At 37.0% G+C, this 12,810-nt stretch overlaps 1 protein-coding gene across 3 annotated transcripts in view; it reads left to right on the forward strand.

Moving 5' to 3' along the window:
• The window catches only part of PLCB1 (phospholipase C beta 1), a 696,728-nt gene that overhangs the window by 13,223 nt on the left and 670,695 nt on the right, over nt 1-12,810 (forward strand). For all 3 annotated transcript variants that reach the window (XM_019462545.2, XM_019462546.2, XM_019462547.2), the window contains exon 2: nt 4,544-4,621. In XM_019462545.2, the coding sequence (XP_019318090.1) occupies nt 4,544-4,621 (78 nt within the window). The remainder of the gene's footprint in view (nt 1-4,543; nt 4,622-12,810) is intronic.

A 12,810-nucleotide genomic window follows, 5' to 3' on the forward strand; every position in this document is an offset into this window, starting at 1 on the left:
TTATTTTGTACTACTTAGATGTTAAAACTGGATGGTAGCTGCATGCATGGAAAAAACCCAAAACTTGCTAAATGGAATTATCTGACCAAATGTGCTTTGCTTTGTGAAAAACGTTTCCCTATTAAGAAGAAACCTTTTTAGAGTTTTAAAGTTTAGAGCTGCACTACCCAGTAGAAATATAATTTAAGCCACTTAGGAAATTTATAATTTTCTAATAGCCATAGTAAAACAAGTAAAAGGAAACAGGTAGAATTAATTCTAACAATATAGTTTATTTAACCCAATATATTGTTTTCATTATATAATCAATATTAAAAATTATTAATGAACTATTGTATATTCTTGTTTTCATTCCTTGTCTTTGAAATTATACAGCACATCTCCGTTGAACTAGCCACATTCTAAGTTTTCAGTAGCCACAGGTGGCTCATGAGTCCATCTTGGACATGCAGGCACAGAACATACATTCTCAGTTGGGACCAAATCACCTCCAAAAAATGAAAAATGGTCTTGAAGGACAAAAATATCTTATTCTTTTTTTTTAATTTTTGTATAGAACACAGATACACGTACAGCATATAAATAGATAGGACATCTGTGATATTAAAATTTCATTGTGGATAATTAGGAAAATAAATGTCTAAAAGGGCTCCTTCATGGGGCAATAATGAAAAAAGTAAATTGCAAAGCAGTAGCTTCTTATATCATATTAGTCTCACTATCGATATATTGATGAGATAGGGATGCGAGTAAGTTTCTATCAGATGAAGAGAAGTAAATGGAAACTTACTGTGCATTATTCACTATTACTAACTTAAGACAGGTATGTTTATCAGTGCTCTCTTTTTCAAGGCAGATGTTTATTGGGAAAAAAGAAACTTACAACTTGAAATAAACAAGTTAAAGTTGAATTCTTAGTTAGAAACAATATACTTACAAGACACAAGTTTGTCTACCTTTTAAGCTCACTGGTGCCTTTACATCATTGTGTTCCTGACCCAAAACCTCACCCTTTGTAAGTCTATGTCAGTGGGTCTCAAAGTATGGTCCCCAGACCAGCAGCAGCAGCAGCAGCAGCAGCAGCAGCAGCAGCAGCACTAAGGTCCTGTAAGAAATGCACATTTAGGGGTGCCTGGGTGGGTCAGTCGGTTAAGTGTCCGACTTTGGCTCAGGTCATGATCTCAAGGTCCGTGAGTTCAAGCCCCGCGTCGGGCTCTGTGCTGACAGCTCAGAGCCTGGAGCCTGCTTCAGGTTCTGTGTCTCCCTCTCTCTCTGCCCCTCCCCCACTCACACTCTGTCTCTCTCTCCTTCAAAAATAAATAAACATAAAAAAATTAAAAAAAAAAAAAAAGAAATGCATATTTACAGACTCCAGCCCAGATCTATCAAGTGAGAAACTCTGGGGAAGGGTCCCAGCAGTCTGTGTTTTAACAAGTCCTTTTAGTACATCTGATGGACCCAAAAGTTTGAAAACCACCATCTTATATGGAATACATATCTTATGGATGCTGATGGAGAGAAACAGACTGTCCGAGAGTTGTCTCCATTTTTTGGCAGTAAAATGCTTAAAGAGTTACAGTCCATCAGCAGTTCCCTTGAAAATGAAGGATGACCATACATTTCAAACTTCAAACAAGAGCTTATGTTCTGACAATTAAGAATACTTGTGATATGGGTTGAGTGGCTACTTTGGTACGGGAGAATATAGACATTGCAGCTATGTGGGAGGTGGGAAAAAAGCAGGTGGAATTGAAAATGGATATTCATGTATTTCTGGGTCAAATCCTGCCTTCGATGGCAAGAATGCCAAGTTCCAGCTGATCTTGGAATGTTAGGGGTGATTATGGAGGAAGTAAGCAGGTAGACGAGATAAAAGATCATTTAACAGAGGAACCATGGCCGGAAGAGTGAGGTCACGAAAATATTTAACAAGGCAGCTTTAATTTTGAAGGAGGAGAAGGAATAAGCTAGAAATAGCAGTATCAGAAGCAAATGAGGCAGCCTAGTACAGTGTTCTAAAATATAAATTTGAGGTTTGCCCTGATGACTTTAAATATTTGATTGTCTGTGACCCTTGCAGTGAATTGTCACCAAGGTTTCGATTAGAATCTTGTCAGATGCTCTTGTCAGACACCATGATAAGAAAAGGAACTGATTTGAGGATGATATATTAAAACTACAGGCTAATTCCAGATTCACCGGAAGTGGGGATGTGTGCTGTGTGCAGCCTGTCAGAAAGTTTCATTTTGCCCGACTCTAGAGGATGATGGGTAATGAAACAGAACTGAAAATACTGCTGTGATTTATTGCAAATATTGCTCTGAACATTTATGCATATAATCTCATAGGTGAAGCTTAAACTATTTTAAAAATTGTTCTTTTATTATCGTATTAAATTGGTTTTCAATTTTTTTTTTTTAACATTCAGGAGTAATTTTAAAATTTGAAGTTCCAGCCGAAGTTCTGTGCCACAGCACCATCCTTGTAAAAGATATTTTTCAAACTGCATGTTAAGAATAAATCTTAAAAGGGGCACCTGGGTGGCTCAGTCGGTTGTGTCCAACTTGGCTCAGGTCATCATCTTGGGGTTCGTGAGTTTGAGCCCTGTGTCAGGCTCTGTGCTGACAGCTCAGATTCTGTGTCTCCCTCTCTCTCTGCCCCTCCCCCTCTCACACTCCGTGTCTCTCTCTATCTGAAAAATAAATAAACATCAAAAAATTTTTTAAAAAAGAATAAATCTTAAAATTATCAGGATAATTTTGAAGGGCAGGACCTCAAAAACTTAAACAGAGAACTATTGTATGATCATTCTGGGTATGAAACAGTTGAAAGCAGGGACTCAGATATTTGTCAATCTGTGCATAGCAGCATTTTTTGCAATAGTGAAAAGATGGAAATAACTCAAGTGTCCAGTGACAGATGGATGAATGAATAAAATGTGATGTATACATACAAAGGAATATTAGTCAGCCTTACAAAGGAAGGGAATTCTGACACCTGCTACAACATGGATGAACCTTTAAACACATTAGGCCAGTCACAAAATAAACCGGTCACAAAATGATAAATATTGTATGATTCTGCTTATGTGAGGCATCAAGAGTGGTCAAATTCATAGAGACAGAAAGTAGGTAGTGACTGTCAGGGGCTTGGGGAAGAGGGAATGGGGAGTTAGTGTTTAATGACTGTGGAATTTCATGTGGGAAGATGAAAAAGTTCTGGAAATGGATGGTGGTAATGGCTGTGCAGCTGTGTGAATGTACTTAATGCCACTGAACTTTATGCTTAAAAAAAGGAATTTTTATGTTAGCGGTATAATAAAACCATAATAAAAAAAGAATGCCATGATAAACTTTCATTTGCTATTTTAATAAGTCAGTTTTTAAGCATAATCCGTTAATAACAATAAATGTTTTTATGAGGCAAGCATTTGGTTCAAGTACTTTACCCAAATTCTCCTATTTAATTCACACAGACACCTTCTAAGGTAGGTATTATTATGGTTTTTTTTTTTCAGTTGTAGCTGTGTAAGATGAGGTACCCAGGGGGGACAGGCATCCCCAAGGGGATGGCCTTCAGAACCGAGCTTTCTAATAAGACTTACCATGTGGACTAAAAACATTGATCTACTCTTCCCATCAGGAAAACAGTCCCCAATTCCAAAATTATTTCTGCAAGTTCTAATTTTCATTATAAGTGTCTTTGATCAGATAGATGATATGCCATACTTTAGTTACAATGTGTATGAAATAGTTGAAATAAACAGGTAATTTATGTCTCCTTTAAAAAATGTAATTCCTGCAAAGGCCCAACCAAGTATTTCAGTATAAAAATCCATATCCAGTGACATGTGTTTTCTCGTGCAGATGGTATGCCTTTCTGAAAATTGCCAAAAGAAAAGAACACATATTTTAGAAATGTTTAATATTATAATTACAGTGCATGCTGTTTTTGCTTTATAATGTACATGCTTTAAACTCCCGAAGACTATTTGTCTATGATGTTTTATTTCATCTTGTGAAATTTAAATTTGCAACAATTTTGTGTATATCTTTCTGAAAATGTAGACCATGGCCTTATTTATTGTTACCTTGGAAACAGCAATGCCCAAATAATATGTTTACTCTCTTTAGTACAATAAAAAATAATTTTATAGAACAAATGTAATTTAAAATATTACCTTCAAGCATGGATTTTAATTAATTTTAATCATATAAAATATGTAATGATGTTTAATATTAAAATTATTTGGAAAATTAGAGCTTTGAATAGAAAACATGTCAATTTGTCTTCATAAATATGTGCGTACCTGGGCTTTTCTTTTATAAGTAATGCACAGATATTCTAATTATTAGTAAAGAAGCTTAGTTATGTAATTAATAATGCTGTGAAGTGAGGATGCCATGTCTAGTTTTTTGAAACTTTTACTAATAATTGCTGACCCTTGAGAAACTCATAACAACTATTACTTGCTAAGTAACTCCTGGGTAGGACTTCCTACAATGATATATGTTGATATTTGTGTTTTTTCTTATATTTCTAGGACTCCACTATTGTCACTCCAATTATTTTGAGGACTGACCCTCAGGGATTTTTCTTTTACTGGACAGATCAAAATAAGGTAAAAAGTGAGATATGTCTTTCTTACATTTTCTAGTTTGTTGCTGATTTGCAAAGTATTTAAGTTACCTCCATAAGTATATCCATTTCATGCATGACCCTTTGTAATTTATTTAAAGATTCTACTTAGAAATAAATGTCTTAGGAGTTTCCAAGGATTCTAGCCCAAAGTATTAGATATGCTGAATCCTAGAACAATTGCCATTTTTTCAGGACAAGAACGTGGAAATGTGAATTACATTTGTTGTAGAAGAAAATTAGCCAGTATTAGTGACTTAAATCCCCCCTCCAGTTCTACTCATAAAGAATAAAGAAAAATGATGAGAAAATCACTTGTGACCCACATTATAAGTTTGGCTTTCCTTTTCTCTTCCTTCTCTCCTTTGCTGCTTATTAAGGGTTCGCCTGGCCTTGGCACAGGAATTTGGTCTTGATCATTTATTCACATTAGAAAATTAAGAATAAGATTCCTTTAGCTTATACCTTCAGTGTTTCAAGATTTTTTTTTCATATTTAGCTTTCTGTCTACCATTTCATGAGTTTAGGATCTCATTTATTATGAAGCCAATTGAGATAATTCCATATTGAATTATTAAATAGAATGTCTGCAAATCACAAGATTTATTTGGGGTTTAATGGGCAGAAAAATATTCATAGAAAGTAGTTATTATTTCAAGAAACAGTGGTTCTGGACTTGAACCTGTGAGGCCACAGAACACAGAATGTTGTGACCCTATAAGCTCTGTTATTTGGAGAGATGGGTAAGCTTTATTGAGAGTGCTAAATACATATTTAAACCAATAAAATACCAGGTACCACATTGTGAAGGGCTCTTAGTCTTTTCACATCCTTGAGTTAGGTCACTATTGCCAAAGTTACTGGAATTTGTTGGCCTTTCCTTCTGCCTTTGGGGCAACCTGGACTTCACCTGTGAGCAGTGGTCTGGAACTGGCTGTGTGAAATGGCATATTTGGGGTCAGGGTGGAGCCTGGAGGAAACTCTCAGGGTGCTGGATGGTAATACCTCCCTCCCAGGGCCAGTCCTGAACGTGTCTGTTTACACTCATCTAAAAGGCGAATTTTAGCCCTGTAGCCCTCGAATTACTTTTTGAATATGGGTGCCCTGGAATCATCTCTGGCCATAGATCTAGGGCTAAACCATAGACTCTAAGCTAATGTCAAAAAAATGAATTTCATTTGCAAGACTTGCTACTTAATGTTCATGTTTATTACTGGGTGTGTTAATCACTTTGGGTTTGACATTCTGTTTGGTTTCCTGCTGTTATGTATAAAACAATGGCTTGAAAGAATTTTTTTTTTCCTCCTAAAAGCTATTTTTAGAACTGTTGCAGCTATATTCATGAAAGATATATTTATAATGCCTAGGGCATTTTTAAAGGTTGGGTATTTGTACAAGGGACTTAACTGTCAGTTTGATTTTTCAGCTTGTAAATCAAGCTTCTATAAAAGCAACAGAAGGTATTTTGGGGTTTTTTAATAATTCATGGCAACTCAGTTAAACTCCCTTCTAAGACCAATCATAAATATTTCTTTGCTTAAGAAAGAGAAAGGGTTTAGGACCGAAGGTTCTTTGATGCATGTCTATTGTTCTGAGAACCCAGGATTTTGACTTATGTCTATTTTCAGATGTGGGAAAATTTATTTCAGATTTTTACCACAACCGTTTTCTCTTGCTTGTAGTGCTGTTTATGACCAATTGAAACAGATAATATGTTAGCAATTCCTTTTATCTCTTTATTACTTTTCCTCTCATGGATATTAATCTTACAGTTCTACCTAAGAAGATAGTAAATTTCATTTTTCACTTTTTAAATACCGAAGTCATCCCATTTTCATAGATCAGAGTTACGAGGTTTATTTTTTAGTCAATGATCATATATCAGTATACAAAAGATGAGAGGATTTAAGAAAAAAAAATTAAACTTTCATTGCTTCCAAGTTTGTCATTTTCTTCTGGCTTTATGCCCGGTCTTGGAGCCAGAAGGAGTGATACATCCACTTCTAGGAGATGGACGGGTGTAAGTGATATATTAGAGGAAATGTATGCTAGAAGATGGTGCTCTCAAATGAGGGGTGGGAAGCCAAGCTTTTAGTCGCTGTTTTTGCATAGGATCATTTGATGGTACCTGGCTGAGAGGTGCAATCATGATGTTACTTAGAGGCCCACTTTCTTCAAAATATTTTTTTCAAACAGTGACTCTTAGTGATGTGAATCTATCACATATATTACAGAGATGTCTCAGAGAAAAAAAAAATACTTGTAAGTTTATTCATTGATTTTACACACTGTGTTTTCCTTTGGTTTGGAAGTGTGCATTGGCATTTATTATAATGTACCTCTCTTCTCCCTTTGGGCTTCTTCCTACCTAATTTCTCCTTTGTCCACGGAGCCTGTGCCAAAACGACGCCTGGTCTGCTCAGAGGCGAGCTGAGTGGCTTTAAGAAGCTCTTGGGAAAGAAGCTCTTGTTACAAGATCTTTCTTTTTATAGCACTGGAGGAAAATTCTCACATTTTACTCAATGTCTTACCCATGTCATTTCTCCTGTAGCGGCTACATGATACCACCCCAAATTATACATTGTACCTTACTATCCATTCTACTGTAGTCCACAGCCACTGATTTTGCGCCACTGAATTCATCCTCCATAGACAGTGACATGCTCCCTTCCTCTAACTCCCCCTTTGATTTTTCATCATAGAAATGATGGGTGGCAAAGAAGACAGACAGCACAGATGATAGATTTAGGAATTAAAAAACTAGAGCTAGTAGCAAGTCATTTTTAGGTAGCAAACATGTGCTTTGGTGAAACATTGAAAAAATATTTGAGGTTGGGGGAAGCAGATAAACATGACCATGATCTTAAGGGATATATGTTCATTCTTCGTACCAGCTCTGGCCTTATTTTAATCACTTTCTTCTTTACTGTTGGCTCTGTACATCTTATTGACTGCAAGTAGCAACAGCATGTTTCTGAATAAGACTGTTCTAAGCACGGTGGTTTTTCTTATGTCAGTGTCTGTTAGGTCAAGAGGATGAGCTTATCTGTAATTGTGGGTGAGAGGGGCTCCTGCACGGCTGGAGTATGTAAGGGGTTGCTGGCATCAGTCTATGACTTTTCTTTGGAGCTATGCCAGATTGGGACAAGGAACCAACACAGGAAGTATCAGCCATGAAAACCATGTAACTACAGGAAGTATCTGCATCACAATTTTGGAGGAAAAGCTAAAGAAGAAAAAAGAAGTCAATGTTAAAGAGCTAATACAAACCTATTCTGCTAGAAGATGAAACAAAGTAGACCTATGCCTTGCAACTCGATACCCTGCTTCTGTGCCAAGGTTGGTGTAAAAATAAAACTAGTTACTACTAGTTCAGATCCAAGAAGTCCAGCCCAGCAGACTCCTCCTTGTATCCCTAAAGCAGGAGCTTGGAAGGAGAGAGGAGAGGAGCACATAATTACATTACATCAAAAAGGAATAGGAGGAAAAAGACACATTTCAAATGTAGGACTCCTACTACTTTCTCTTTTTTGTTGTTACAGATTTTATTTATTTTTAATTTTGTGAATAACACACAAATGTGTTCTTTGCATTAGAGAATAAAGTAGTGTAAATGCCCTTAGCCCCTCCTTCTTTGACCCAATCTTAGTGTACCCTCCAGGGTCAACCACTGGTAACAGTTCCATGGTAGCGTTCCCTGTCTCCTCTGAAGGAATTTTACATGCATATCTATGGAAATAGTTCATTTTGTTTTGTTTATATCTGTTTGTATCCTAAATACCACCATATCGTTTTTACTGTTTCACCAACTTGTGTTTTACTTTATTAGTTTGTCTTAGAGAACTTTTCATGTAAGTACATGTAGATCTACCTCTTACTTTTAAATTTCCCTGTCATATCCTGTGGAATGGATTACCAAATTTTATTTAATAATAATTTCTCACTGGTGGACTGTGGGTGTTTGTTTCTAATTTGGGGCTACAGGGAACAATCCTGTAATACAGGGTAATAGTCAGCCTGCATAGCCCTCTCTGGGTAGATGGGTCAGGGGTTCCCTGAGGTAAATTTTCAGAACTACAATTGCTGATTGAAGGCTATACATATCCTAAATTTTAGTTAATAGTTGCATCATTTTATACCCCTATCAGTGGTGTGTGAGAGGAACTGTTTCTTCAGGCCTCACCAACATTATTAAGAAACCTTTTATTTTTGCATTTATGTATATTTGCATGTATTGATGCATGCAGCTGTTTTATCTCTGTTTTGATTTGCCAGTGTCTGCCTTGATGGTAAGATGTGTCTCTTTTTATGCCTTTATGGACTGTGCCTGTTTTCTCTTACATGAATCTTGTGTCCCTTGCTTATATTCCTTGTTGAGGGTGCTCTATGGACTCTAGATGGTAATCTTTAGCTGTTATAGATGTTGCAAATACTTTCTTCCTGTTTGTGGTTTGTCTTTGAATTTCTTAATTTCTAACTTATGCATGGCAAAAGATGACTTTCCCATTTTCAATTTTGATGTGTTCACATTTCATTCCTTTTTTTTTCTTTTTGCTTTACTTAAGGACTTTCTTATTCCTCATCGTTATGGCCATCATTATTATTAATTTAAGTTTTCGATCTTAGTCTCTTCAAGCTGCTATAACAAAATACCGTAGACTTGGTATCTTATGAACAACAGATATTTATTTCTTACATTTCTGGAGGCTGGAGTCCAAGGTTAGAGCCGTCTTCCGGGTTGGAGCCTTTTCTTTGTATCCTCATGAGAGGAAGGGGCTGGGGAGGTCTCTGGAGCCTCTTTTATACACTAATCACATCCACAAGGACTCTGCTCTCAAGACTTAAGCACCTCCAAAAGACCTCACCTCCTAATCTTGTCTTTGGACAGTAGGTGTTCCAAGTATAGATTTGGGGGAGGGGGTGGGGAGGACGCAAACTTTCAGACCGTAGTAGTCATGTCATGTGTTTTGAGGACTAGTGTGAGGTGGGGCTCTAAATTTAATTTCTTTATTTTTTAAAAATATTTATTTTTGAGAGAGAGAGAGGGAGAGAGCGTGAAGAGGGGAGGGGCAGAGAGAAAGGGAGACACAGAATCAAAGCAGGCTCCAGGCTCTGAGCTGTCAGCACAGAGCTCAACACGGGGCTCAAACTCACAAACCGTGAGATCATGATCTGAGCTGAAGTCAGATGCTTAACAGACTGAGCCAGTTGGGCGCCCCTAAATTTAATTTCTTTCAATGGGTAGCCTTACGTGTTGGTGGTTCCCTGTTCTTTCTGTTTGGGGCTAGCTACGATGGCACCCTTTCTTCTGTGGGATTTTTGTAGTTCAGGGTGTGGAGGCTGCGGGAGGAGGGAGCTGAGGTGTCAGGTTGACATGGGATGATGTTCCCATTGTGCTCCTACTACTGACAGACACCTCCACCACCTGGTTAGATGGCCCGTAGATCTCTTCCTATGTTTTAATGCCTGTGGGCTTCTGAGATGTTATTTCCCCCTTCATTTTTGTTCCATTTATCTTCTGCCTTTCATACTTTCTTATTTAATAAGTACAACCCCGTTTGTTTACCCATGACCCTAGTTCATAGATGTAAATTAATATCTGCATGTTGAGTCATTTTGAGGGACCTAAGACAGGAGCGATTGGCTCTACTATCTGTTTCATCTGCCATTTTCTTCTGATCTGTGATTTTGCATGAGATGCCATTTGGAATCCTTGTACAGAGCAATAATTAAGTTTCTTTTAATGGCAAGTATAGACTGCATTCTCTTACGGTAATCTTAAATTGCTATACAGAGTTCAAAAGCAAAGTTCAAAAATTAAATATTTACACAAGCCTCAATGACATTTTTTTCAGCATGAGAGTCCAGAGTTCACAAATATTATAAATGATGAACCATAGACCTCCATAGGAAACTCTAGGAATATCCTATTAAAAAATTAGTCTGGCTTCCACAAAAAATCCCCAGGCACCACTTGTTTCATTAATCATTTAGCAATGGTGCTTCTTCTTTGGGACATACTTCTCTAGTGTATTCCAGAAGCATCAATGTTGACCTTTCTCGTGTATGGTAAATGAGGTAGGATACTCAGCAGTCTATTGAGCATAATGATGTGGTTATAAATTAAAAAAGATGAGTTCCATTCATTTTTATTTGGTAATTTTCCCCTAAGCCTGAAACAATAACTGAAATTACCTTAGAAAACAGCACGATGCATGTGAGGATTGCTTTCTGAGGGCTGGCAACATTCTTTGGCCTGGAGCAGTACACCAGACATCGCCAACTAACTAACCAGCAGCATCTAGGGACTGAATCTTTTTCTTCACTTTTCTGAATTCGATTCCCGTTATTGAAGAGATTCATAGAGTAGATGTGGCATGAAGTCTATACCCACATCCTTATGACTCCAGAAGCCACATATTGGACCCTAGGGGCCAGCGCTTGTATTCTTTTGCTTTTTCTGATCACTAGTGCTCACTTTGTTACCCATGATGCTGCTTGGAAGTTCCTGAGAATTAACAACAACCCCAAGCAAAGGAGTTTGATAGACAAATACCACGGTTCCTTCAGCTCTTGGGTGGGATAAAGCAAAGGTGCAAGCTTTATGTTTTTTTCCCCAGGACTCTTTGGTGGGATTAAGCCACCATCCACAGCAGTAACTGGCATGCAAATACATCATTTATGGCCTTCCTTCCCTTCCTCTCTCAATTCCTCATTCCTGATTTGTCCTGGAACCACCTCTAAAATAAGCTAATTTTACTAGAATCCGTCTCTAGGAACTGCTTAATATAGATGCTTAATGCTTGATATCTTAATATAGATGCCCCCTAATTAAGGGCATTAAAAAGATTTCTTCATAAGAGGCACTGAAACTATTAGAAGAATACTTTTGTTTTAAGCCAAGCAGTTTTCTTAAAACAACCCTAATTTGGGAGGCTGGAAGCCAGTTAAGAAAATCATCTGCAAAGTCAGATAGATGTGGGTTCGAGCTCTTGCTTTACCTTGTATTAAGAGTGACCTCAGGTGAATTTCTTCTCAAGCTAAGCCTCGATTTCTTCAGCTGTAAGATGAGGTATAACTTCCTTAGGACTGTTGTTAAACTTGGTATGTGAAGTGCCTAACACAATGCCTAGCACGTTGTAAACTTTAGATCCTTTGTGGGGTCTTTTTTTTTAATTTAATTTTTAAAATTTCATTTTAGTTTTAAATATTTCGGCTTTATTGAGGCAGAGTTATTAGTCAATAATTTACTGACAAATAAAATTGTAAGATATTTGAAGTGTACACCTTGGGGATTTGGTATCTGTAGACATTGTGAAAATAACCCCCATGGAGTTAATTAACACATCCATCACCTCACAGATTTATTTATTTTTCTGTTTGTGTGAAAATGTTTAAGTTCTACTCTCTTGGCAAGTTTCAGTTATATACTACAGCGTCTTCAACTATAGTCACATGTTTTATGTTATATCCTCAGACCTTATTGACCTTTTAGCTGAAAGCTTGTACCCTTTCACCAACCTCTTCCTATTCCACCCCCCACCACGCCCAGCCCCGGCATCCACTTTTGTAGTGTTTTTAGGAGTTTAGAGTTTGACTTTTTTTTTTTTTTTTTTTTTTAAGATACTGTGTATAAATGATACCATGCAGTATTTGTCTTTCCATGGCTTATTTCACTTAGCATAACACCTTCAAGGTCATTTGTGGTGGCTTTTTATTATTGGTATATAATAAACAACTAGTCTCTGACTAAGCAATTAGTCTCTAACTAATTGTTAAGGACCATAAATGTGCTGTTTCAAAAACCAGTTGACCATCTATTTATGTATATTTTTAAATATATATTTTTTTCGTCTTCAAGGTGTTAGTGACTTGTTTTCTGTTTAGACTCAGCTGTGGTCTTTTGATCTGAAGCACTGAAGCTTAGGTCTGTTTGGGCACACAAGATGTTTATTTATGTATTTCATAATGTTTTGGGAACAGAGCCATGGAAGGCAAAAGAAGGGATTTATTGTTTAGAATAATTTTCCTCTGAGGATAATTCACTAATAAATACTCCATCATAGATGAAAGTTTCTCGGGCCCGCGGGAATCTAAAGCATCTCATGGAATAAGCTTTAAGATGATTTAAAGTCTTGGATAAGAGAAAAAGGTATTATTCACAAGAAGAAT

Source organism: Panthera pardus, unplaced genomic scaffold (assembly GCF_024362965.1).
Source record: "Panthera pardus isolate Hobbes unplaced genomic scaffold, ASM2436296v1 HiC_scaffold_25, whole genome shotgun sequence".
Lineage (NCBI taxonomy): Eukaryota > Metazoa > Chordata > Mammalia > Carnivora > Felidae > Panthera > Panthera pardus.